At 48.9% G+C, this 10,994-nt stretch overlaps 1 protein-coding gene and 1 non-coding gene across 2 annotated transcripts; both read left to right on the top strand.

Moving 5' to 3' along the window:
- The first annotated feature begins 7,103 nt into the window (after positions 1-7,103).
- On the top strand, positions 7,104-10,683 carry LOC101523360 (protein PET117 homolog, mitochondrial). The gene is made up of 2 exons (XM_004585635.2): positions 7,104-7,301; positions 10,524-10,683. The coding sequence occupies exons 1-2, from the start codon at positions 7,206-7,208 to the stop codon at positions 10,671-10,673; spliced, it is 246 nt and encodes an 81-aa protein (XP_004585692.1). The 5' UTR covers positions 7,104-7,205; the 3' UTR covers positions 10,674-10,683.
- Positions 9,681-9,787, top strand: LOC118760214 (U6 spliceosomal RNA). Its single transcript, XR_004996650.1, has one exon. It is a non-coding gene; the product is annotated as a U6 spliceosomal RNA (small nuclear RNA).
- Positions 10,684-10,994: the final 311 nt, after the last annotated feature.

Below are 10,994 nucleotides of genomic sequence, written 5' to 3'. Positions count from 1 at the left end.
GCCAGGAGCCTCTTCTGGGTCTCCCAGGCAGACACAGGGTCCCAAGACATTGAGTCATCCTGTGTTGCTTTCCCATAAGCAGAATTGGATGGGAAGTGGAGCAGCTGGGACACAAACTGGAGCACATACGGGATCCCTGTGCTTGCATGATGAGGATTTAGCCACTGAGCCATTGTGCCAGGCCTGTCTTGTCCTTCCTTAAAATGAGTTGCTTATCTATCAACTGATGATTTCTTGGGGGCATTGTCCACAAAATTTGTACAGCACCAGTGATTTCACGATTCCTTTACCCAACTTGCTTCAATTTTAGCAGAATTCATGTTCCTTCAACAGGGGTTCTTTTCACGCCAATATCCTATCCTTATCAGTAACTTGAACTAAATCCTGTTCCAACATGTTATAGTAAGTTAATACTAGTTTGTGTTGGTGCAAGAAATTTTTAAATCCACACATATTTTTTTCATAATATACATTTTCTGTGAACTTTTTAAAGATGTCTTCTACATACTCCTTCATTCTTGGCTTTCTCTCAACACTTCTTGTGATGCATCCGCATTTAATTTTTTTCATGCTTTACTCTGTGTAGCAATAGTTCATTCATTCTCAAGAGTGTTCTTGGTTGAATGAAAACATCACAATTATCTCCTCTGACAGATGTTTGGATGGTTTCCAGTTTCGCCTACTGTTATTACATGGCTTTGTGATCTCCATGTACCTCTCTGTGTACACAGCCTGTCCGCCTACTGGGCGCACATATGGGGGTAGAGTTCTTGGGTCATGGCATACAGGTGCTGCCAATCAAGAGCACAGAGAATTCCAGATTTTCCACATTTCTTCCAACATCAGGTAGTGTCAGTTAAAGCCCTTTTTGTTTGTTTTTAAGAAAAAGCAAAGTAAATTCATAGGAGTTGAAATTATATTTAAAGGATCTATCTGTTTTGTCTTCCATTAACTGCAGTGATAATGACATATTTTTTTTCTGATGAGAGTAAATTTTTTTTTAAAGATTTATTTATTTTGATTGGAAAGTCAGATATACAGAGAGGAAGATCTTCTGTCTGCTGATTCACTCCTCAAGTGGCCATAATGGCCAGAGCTGTGCTAATCTGATGCCAGGAGCCTGGAGCCTCTTCTGGGTCTCTCACGCAGGTGCAGAGTCCCAAGGCTTTGGGCCATCCTCAACTGCCTGTCTTTCCATACCACAAGCAGGTAGTTGGATGGGAAGCAGGGCTGTCAGGATTAGAACCGGCACCCACATGAGATCCTGGAGTGTGCAAGGCGAGGGCTTTAGCCACTATGCTACTGTACCAGGCCAAATGAGAGTGAATTTTTAATCCAAAATAATTTAGTCACATTAGACAACTGTTTTGAAATGACAGAGCTCTAATTCACAGCTTGGGCAAACTCTGTTAAGGGGATCAGATCAACACCAGCTGGGATATCATCAAAAGTCCCACTCCGTTGTAAGTCAACATTTTCTAAAAAGATGAAGAAGGGTTCAGGGCTACTGCTTTCAGAAGTAGTGGCAGTCAGCCCTCGGGGCTATCCCAGGACCCACAGGGCTATCCCAGGACCCTCAGGGCTATCCCAGTACCCACAGGGCTATCCCAGGACCCACAGGGCTATCCCAGGACCCACAGGACTGGCCCAGTACCCACAGGGCTGAGAAGGTCCAGTCCTTGGATGATCTACTCCAACACACCTGACTACCACATGTCTGACTTTGGCAACAATTACACTTTTAAACACTGATTTATTTGTATTGTAAAGGCAGATTTACAGAGCAAAGGAGATACAGAAAGATCTTCCATCTGCTGGTTCACTCCCCAAGGGGCCACAACTGCCAATCTGAAGCCAGGAGTTTCTTCCAAGTCTCCCAGGTGGGTGTAGGGTTCCAAGGCTTTGGGCCATCCTCCACTGCTTTCCCAGGCCACAAGTAGGGAACTAGACAGAAAGTGGAGCAGCTAAGATACGAACTTGTGCCCACATGGTATCTCAGCACCTGCAAGGAAAGGATATAACGTTTAGGCTACCACTTCAGGTCCAGGAACAGTAACACTCTTGACTGAACCTTTCAATTAGCCTGCTAGAGAGGTGGAAGGTGTATTGCTATCCTTCTGGTGCAGAGGAGAGTTTTGAGGCCCATAAAAATAGGAGATTGACTCCAAAGAAAGCAGTGAGAGAGCAGCAGAAGGAAGCCAGGAGCTGAACTTCCCACTACCTTCTCGCTGTATAGCTTTGCTAGCCTACAGAGGCCACCCAACTTCTGTTTCTTCTTTCTTCCTTTTGGTATCCTATGAAGTTGTCATGGTGAGAGGCATCTTCTGACACATCATTGGAGGGCTGCATTAGCTCTCCTAAAGGAAGGAAGGGGGGACTGAAAGTAGAACTCGAAGGGGACGTGTCTCTCTGAAGTGTATTGCCAAGTCAGCAAATAGGCTTCCCATAGGATGAGTGCTCAGACCTTACCATGCATCTGTGCTCGGGTTTCTGTTCCATTTTGTCCCCTCTCTCCCCTCAAATCTCTCTGGGTCCAATCATGTCTCTCCTTCTTTTCCCTCTCTTGACCCCTCCATGTCCTCCCATTTTTTTTAGTCACTAAAATACGAAAGTAGAACATTCTAGATAAACCGTCTTTGCGTATTTATCAGCTTAGAAGCACACTCCTTGCTTTCAACTTTTATTACTTCAAGCAAATTTCATGTTTTGAAAACAAAACTCCTGGCCTGGTACAGTAGCCTACTGACTAAATCCTCGCCTTGAACACACTGGGATTCCATATGGGTGTAGGTCTGAGTCCCAGCTGCTCCATTTCCCATCCAGCTCTCTGCTTGGTCCTAGGAAAACAGTCGAGAATGGTCCAAAGCCTTGGGACCCTGCACCCATGTGGGAGACCCCAAAGCTCCTGGCTCCTGGGTTCAGACTGGCTCGGCTCTGGCCACTGTGGCTTTTTAAGGAGTGAACCATCTTTCAGTCTCTCCTTCTCTGTCTAAATCTGCCCTTAGAAACAGATAAATCTTTTTTAAAAAAGCAGTATGCGAACAGGCAAGTATACACACAGAAACACAAAACTGCAATCCAGTCAGGTCCTTCATCTCTGTAACTTCTTGCTGTGGATTCTGGGCAAGTTACAAAAGGCCCTTCAGTTATCTCCCCTGTCAAATGGGGATGATAATATTCCTTACTTTATGGGATCCTTGTGAACATGAAATTATATGATAAAAAAAAAAAACAACTTGAAAGGATACCCAGTGCCTGCACATGCTCCTTGCTAATGTTATGAAGTGATTTCTTCTATATTTTTATTCAGTTATTTTCATTTTATTTGAAAGGCAATGAGAGAGAGATGGGCAAGACAGAGAATGTATAGATTCAACCCCCAAATTTCAGCAACAGCTTAGGCTGGATGAGGCTAAAACCAGGAACTTGGAAATCACTCTCAGTCTCCCTTGAGCCATTAGGTGCTGCCTGCCAGGGTGCACAGCAGCAGCAACAGGAAGGCAAGCTTGGAAAAAAAAACACTCCCACGTGGGATGGAGTGTTCCATGTACCATCTCACAACCATTGCACCAAATGACTGCCCAGAACTGGTTTATTTTTAGCCTCACCTACCAATCACAGGACTGACTTATAAGATTTCCTCCTATGGAAGTTCTACCTGTACCAGCCTTTGTCATCATTTCAGAAGCACTTCTCACCTGGGGCCTCCGATGGTTAAACAGGACTTTGGCATTTACTGGGCATTGCTGGTGACTCAGCACAGGAAGGAATTCAAGTCCACCTGGCACCTAGAGGAGAGCTGCTGGAAGGTCCTGGCAAAGAGAGGGATCTGGGATCCTCTCCTATGTGATACTGGGTCACATACACCTCAGTTTTGGAGGGCCAGGAGATCTGAGACCAGGGAGCCGGCCATGCTGGTCCTGGTGAGGGCTCTCTGTGGCTCGGATCATCTTCTTGCTGTGTTCTCCTAAAGCAGAGGGAATGAATGTTCTCTTCTTCAAAGAACACTAATCCTAGGGTTGGCTAAAACTGCACCTGCTGTGCTGGCACCTCATATAGGTGCCAACTGTTCCACTTTCCATCCAGCTCCCTACGGCTAGCGAAGGTGGCAGAGGATGCCTCAAGTCCTTGGGTGCCTGTACCCATGCTGAGGAAGCTCTAGTTCCTGGCTTTGGACTGGCCCAGCTCTGGTCACTGTAGCCATCTGGGGAGAGAACCAGTAGACAGAAGACCTCTCCCTCTTTTATTCTCTCTCCGTAGCTCTATCTTTCAAGAAAATATAAATAATCCCACCATGAGGCTTCGACTTCCTGACATTATCTAAATGCAATCACTTTGCCAAGCCTCCACCTCCTTATGCCATTGCTTTTAGGAGTCCAGGTTTCTACAACACATGAACTTGAACAAACGCCACTTTTGCTATCAAGTGTCTCTCTCATTTGATGTACCAGTTGGCCCTCTGTGGATGCACTGAGCTGTTTGAGGAATGGCGGCTACCCTAAATCCACTGTTGCTGCTACATTTAGGGCTTGCTGACAGAATGAATGTAATCAACTTCTGAAAAGAGCTGATGAGCAAGTCTAGACTTTCCTTTTTGAAATGTATTTCGTAGAAGCTCTTTGAGCTGCTCCAGAAAACTGCTTCTATTCAAATGTATTGCATATGCTGAGAAATGTACTCGACTAGATAGAAATTATTTGAATGCAGAAAAAAAAAAAACAGTTGCTTTTCAATGTGTGATAACATGTAGTCACTCCCTTCACAGTAAAATTAAGTGGCAACAATCACATTAAACATCCTGCTGGTTTTTTTAAATATTTAAACAGATAATCTATTACTTTGACAAGTTAACACATAAAGGAATTTTTTAATAAAAGCAGCATTTGGGGTGGACTGTGGCACAGTAGGTCAGGCCGCTGCTTGGGACACCAGCATCTCCCATTGAAGTGCCTGGGATTGAGTCCTTCCTGTACATCTGACCCAGCCACCTGCTGAAGTGCCTGGGAGGTGACAGCCCAAGTCCTTGGTACTGCCACCTAGATGGAACATCTCGCTCTTAGCTCCCACCAGGCACAGTGTGGCCATGGACCAGCAAAGATGTCCTCTCTCTTATTTCAAACAATGAATCTTTTCTTTCTTAAGCAGAATGTATTTCAAGAAGTGGAAAATTAGTCACAATAGAATGAAAGGCCATTGAATTCCCTCATGTTCCTTCTAAGAACCTTGTTGAAGTCTCCTTGATGTACAAGGGGAGGAATGTAGGCTCTATCACAAGTCAAAAGTAGTTTAGCAGAATACTAGTATGCATTTTATTTCTCTAGAGAAAATAAACTGCTTCTTACTCCCAAGATTATCAGACCAGAACTTCATTTTCAACACAGTGCCTCCTCACAGATCACCACAAACTACACTTGGAAAGGGGAGCTTCATTTTATCACAGCAGCAGAGCAAGACAGTGAGGGGGAGGGCCGGGAGGGGGTGAGGAGAAAGCCGAAGATCTGCTGGATCATGTCCCAGGTGGCTGCAAGCAAGCCAGGAGCCAGGAACTCCATCCTTCTCTACCCACGGTGGCAGCAAAAGCCCACAAACCCGAGCCATCTTCCACTGCCTTCTAGCAGGCAGCTGGCTTGAAGGCAGAGTCTAAACTGGAACCAGCGCTTTAAGATGGGCTGTCAGTGTCACAGAGCAGTGGCTTAACCCACTGTACCGCAATGCTGACCCCAATATTTTTCTTCCTTCCTTTCTACTTAATTTCATGTACTTGAAAGTCAGAGAGAGACACAGTGAGAGAGGCGTCTTTCACAAATCACACTCCTCCTGAACCCTCATGTGGGAGGCAGGTACCCACACTTGGGAATCACCTGCAGCCTCCCTGGATGTATACCAGCAGGAAGCTGTGTCACATGTGAAGGTCCTGGGACGCTGGGATGCAGGAATCCCAGAGGCTTTTTTTTTTTTTTTGCATTATGTGACAGTTTCATAGGCTCTGGGGTTCCCCCCCTCCAGAGGCTTTTAAAATAAAGATTTATTTACTTGAAAGGCAGAAAGCAAGATCTTCCATCTGCTGGTTCAATCCCCAGATGGCTTTAACAGCCAGCATCGGTCCAGTCTGAAGTCAGGAGCTTCATCCAGTATCCCATGTGGGTGCTGGGACCCAAACACTTGGGTCACCATGCTGCTGCTTTTCCAACGCAGCAGCAGGGAGCTAGTGGGGCCGTTGGGACAGGAACCCATACCACATGAATGTGCTCTTCCAGGCTGCCGTGCCCCACCACCAGCCCGATTTTATTACAGTTTTCTGGGCGATGTTCACCTTGTGCCATTTATGCCTACGCGCGGGAGGCGGCCACAGCTAAGTATCAGGAACAAGAGGCTGGAGAAGCCAGGGGCTGAGGCGGCTAAGCAAGCTGCAGCCCTGATCAGCACTGTCCATGGCTGGCTCTGCAGCCAGAGAGGCTCACTCTGGGGACTCCAGCAGGAAAGAGCGATGGAAAGATAAACACTTCTTCCCAGGCTGTTCTGTGGGTTGCTCAGTTTCTGGGATGCCTCTGTTGGCACCAAGGCGAAGGGGCCCTGATGCCTCGCCCTGTTTCTCGGGCTGTGCCTAAAGCACAACCTCATTCCATCCCCCTGCCCCGTCAGGTGGACAACGGCCCCCGCCTCAGGGCTCCGCGGCCAGAGGCTTCGGAAGGCGAGACCGGCCGTGCTGACCAGTCGCCCACAGCGACTGGGGTCAGAGCGAGAGCAAGGTGACAACAGTTCATGAGGCAAAAGAACCAAAACAGAACAACAAAACCCCACTCGCGCGCCTCTGAAAAGCTGCGTGGGTCAGTCAGGCACCCAGAAGGACAAGGATTCCGCACCCACAGGACACCCCCTTTCCGCTGCCGGTGGAAGGGACGGGACAGAGACCCTCTCAGACCCCCTCATCCTGGCAGGGTGCTCTAACCTTGCCTCCCGCCCGGTAACGCCAAGGTGACCCTCGGGTCCCAGGACCCCGTCCGAAGAACGGCGACGCCGCTCGCGGCTCGGCTCTCGATTGCTCGCGCCTGGCGGCGGCGGGCAGCGCACACGGCGGGCGGGCGGGCGCTCTGCGCTCGAGAGGTCGAGCCTGGCCCGGGTGGCCAGAGGCGCGTGGCTGGACGGCGGTGGTCTCTGCCCGGTGCCCGTGAGGGCGGGTGGAGGCCGAGGCGGCCGGCGCGGGGATGTCCAGGAGCTCCAAGGTGGTGCTGGGCCTCTCGGTGCTGCTGACGGCGGCCACGGTGACCGGGGTGCACCTGAAGCAGCAGTGGGACCAGCAGGTCGGCGTCACGTGACCGTGTCTTCCGGGGCTCGCGCGCGGTGGCCGCGGTGCTGTGGGGTGGTGGTCCTCGGGGTCCACCCGGAGCTCCTCTCGGTTTCTGCTGGGCCGGGGCCGCTCGGGGGCCGCGGGCTGAGCCGGCTGCCCGCCCCCGAGCGCGCTCTGCTCCTTGTCGCCTTGTCCTTGGGTCGCCGGACAGCAGAGGGCGGGAAGGGGCAGCCGGCTGCTGGCCCCTTGCCGGAGGTCGGGGTAAACCCTGGCGGCTTTTCTCCCGCGCAGCGCCCGGCTGGCCTTTGGCCGAGGTGGATGGGTGAGATCTGTGGGAAGAGTTGGCCGTGGGATCTGTAGCTTCCGGGGTCTATGGAGAGGCCAGCCTCGAGGACTTTTGTTATCATCACCATTATTATTATTTTGCTACTTTGATTTCTGGAGATGCCCGCCACTCCCCCCACTGGCCTTCTGCCGGCTCTCGCCCGCCTGGCTTTTGTATTTTAGTTGGTAGCCTTAGGTTGCTGTGTGCTAAGGTGTACTGCTAGGCACTTGGGGGATCCAGATGGGGACAGCGGTTCCAGTCTGTGGATAATTAGCAGCCGTGTTGAAGGTTTCAGGGAGAACGTTAGTGCGCTTTACAACAACCTTGATGGGTGTTACGATTGAGCTTTGTTTGCCCAGCGTGGAAGTGGAGCACAGTATTGATCCCGTGGCTAAATCCTCACTTTGCAAGAGCCAACATCCCATATGGGCACTGGTTCGTGTCCCGGTGGCTCCATTTCCCATCCAGCTCCCTGCTTGTGGTCTGGGAAGGCAGTTGAGGACGGCCCAAAGCCTTGGGACCCTGCACCCACATGGGAGACCCTGAAAATTGGATCCTAGCCCCAGGCTTCAGATTGACTCAGCTCCGGCCGTTACATCCACTTGGGGAGTGAACCAGTAGTTGGAAGCTCTGTCTGTTCTTTTCTGTAAATTCCTTTCCAATAAAAATTTTTTAAAAATTTTCTAAGTAAACAGTTTTTTTTAAAAAGATTTATTTATTTTTATTGCAAAGTCAGATATATAGAGAGAGGCGGAGAGACAGAGAAATATCTCCATCTAGTGATTCACTCCCCAAGTGACCACAGCAGCCGGTGCTGCGCTAATCCTGCGCCAGTCCGAAGCCAGGAGGCAGGAGCTCTTCCAGGTCTCCTGTATGGGTGCAAGGTCCCAAGGATTTGAGCCATCCTCTGCCGCTTTCCCATACCATTAATAGGGAACTGAATGGGAAGTGGAGTGGTCAGAGCATGAACTGATATTCATATGAGATGCTGGCGCTGCAGCCAGAGGATTAGCCTGTTTTGCCATCATACCGGCCCCTTGTTTTGTTAATTCATGTATTTGTGGTGCAGGCAATATTCTCATCTGGTTGACGCCTCACCTGCCTACAAAGGCCACCATTTAGGTCTCCCATGAAAATGGCAGGAAACTATTTACTTGAGCTGTCCAGCTCCCTGCCATGGTCCTTGTTGACAGGAAGCTGGCATTGAGCAGGAAGTGGGTGTCTAGACCGCTGGACTAAGAACGCCTCTTCCCCGGGGGCTGACCTAGGGGGCAGTGGCAAAGAGCAGGACCAGATTGGCATGGTGGGTATGTCAGAAGGCGCATGGAGGCGAGACACTAAATGATGAGTGACTGACTGGTTGTCTGCTACATGCCGGGTGCTGCATGAAGCACTTGATCCATACCACGTTTAGCCCTCACTGTGACCTAGCAAAAACCAAGGAGTGCTAGCTGAGGAGCCAGAGTTGTAAGGGGGAAGAGAGGGGAAGTCCCCGGATGGCTATGGGAGCCCTCTTATTTGAAGGAAGGAGGCCCATGGGAGGGTGGAGGACCTTCGTTCTCACTGAAGGAGTAGAGCCTGCATGAGCTGTTGCTGGGGCATGGTGGTGGTAGTGAGGCATGTGCATGCAAGTGCATGAAGGTTTCTGGGGTGGAGGGCTGGAACCACAGCTTTGTTTTGGCTCAGATGCTTCCAAGAATCCAAGCAAGTTACCCATCCCAGGACTCCTCAGGCACCAGAGCTACAGGGGAAGTTCCAGGCCTGGAAGAGGCCCAGCAGGGCAGGACTGCATGAGGTTTGAAAAGACACAGCCATTTTCTAAAAAAACAGATGCACACAACAACTCCCAGCCCCTGTTTCGTTTTTCTATCTCCTAAGCTTGATGTTAAAAAACTCCTGGAGGATTTTGTGAGCAGTAAGCTGAAACATCTTAGTTATGGATGATGCTGAGTTGGTGCTTTCAAAACTCCCACCTTGGGTACCAGGTCCATGTTCTGGGATTCCTTACTTGTCTCTTTAGTGCTTTTCAAGATAACATGAAGGACTTTTTTTTTTAAATTATTTTTTGTGTTTGCTTAAGCAGCACATATACTAAGATTGGAACAATACAGAGAAGATTAGCATGGCCCCTGCACAAGGAATACACACAAATTTGTGAAACATTCCATATTTTTTAAAAAATTATTTTTAAAGATTTACTGGTTTTGAAAGAGAGAGCTTCCATACTCGGGCTCACTCCCCAGGGGCCATCCTCTGCTGCCTTAGCAGGCACATCTGCAGGGAGCTGGGTGCAGAGTGGAGCAGCTGGGACTCAGCACTCTGATGTGGCATGTGGATGTCACAGGCCGTGGCTTAACAGGCCGCACTACAAAATGACTGCATTCCTTTTATTTTTCTCTCCGCTTGCTCTGTTCCTTTTTTTCCCTTTCTGTTTTCTCTCTGTTATGTAATTTAGTAATCTTGTATTATTTATACCATTCTACTTTTCTTACTGGAAAAATTGGTTGGTTCTTATATCCTTAATAGTTTGTTTAGATTTAGTAATTTTTCTTTCTTCTGGGGTTTATGGTTCAATTGGGGTGCTTGCTAACAGGAAAGTGATCCACAGTGGTACTATAGCAACACATCAAACTTTAAAAAATATCATGTTGGTTAAACTTTTTAGATGCATCATGGCCCTAGGGTTTTTAGTTTTGTCTTGTTTTGTTATTTTGCTTTAAATTTTCAATACTAACATTATAGTGAACTTCATTACATTTTGCGTTTGTGCCTAAAGTTAGAATAGTGATTGGGTATTTAGAATCTGAGAGCTGGAAGTGTGTTTTGTGAACACTGTTAGGTGGATCTGAATGGCCCAAGTTTGGGGACATGTGGCAGGGCATTACTGAAATGTGCTTCCTACGTTTGCAGAGGCTGCGTGACGGAGTGATCCGAGACATCGAGAGGCAGAACCGGAAAAAAGAAAACATTCGTCTTCTGAGAGAGCAGATTATTTTGACTGAGCAACTTGAAGCAGAGAGACAGAAGATTTTGCTGGACCAAGGCTCTAAGGAAACGTGATCTGAAGCAAACGTGAACAGTTGTGGGGTATCGCTCTTGATGTGCGTCTGTGTGTTGATGGGTAACAACCTGGAGACCCCTGCTCGGCCATTGTCCTGGTAAACTTGCCCAGGAGAAGCCAGCAGGCTGGGCGATCCACATCATTGCTGAGAAGACTGCTCCTGCTGGCACCAGGCTGCTGCAGGCGCTCCGGCAGGGAGTTGGTCTTTGTGATGCAGCTGGAAGCTCTGATGGGGAGTTAGTCTGTGTGATATGCTGGAAACCCCCCTGCCAGCACCAGCGCAGCGTGCAGAGCCGTGGCCTGCTGCTCAGCAGCCCTCC

The sequence above is a fragment of the Ochotona princeps genome, chromosome 22 (assembly GCF_030435755.1).
Source record: "Ochotona princeps isolate mOchPri1 chromosome 22, mOchPri1.hap1, whole genome shotgun sequence".
NCBI classification, from domain to species: domain Eukaryota; kingdom Metazoa; phylum Chordata; class Mammalia; order Lagomorpha; family Ochotonidae; genus Ochotona; species Ochotona princeps.
Note: the sequence above shows the minus strand (reverse complement) of the source record. Positions and strands in the feature narration are given on the sequence as shown.

Coding starts and splice junctions, on each gene's coding strand:
- LOC101523360 (XM_004585635.2), top strand. CDS start 7,206: ATGTCCAGGAGCTCCAAGGTGGTGCTGGGCCTCTCGGTGCTGCTGACG. Junction 7,302..10,523: donor AGCAGCAGTGGGACCAGCAG/GTCGGCGTCACG, acceptor CTACGTTTGCAG/AGGCTGCGTGACGGAGTGAT.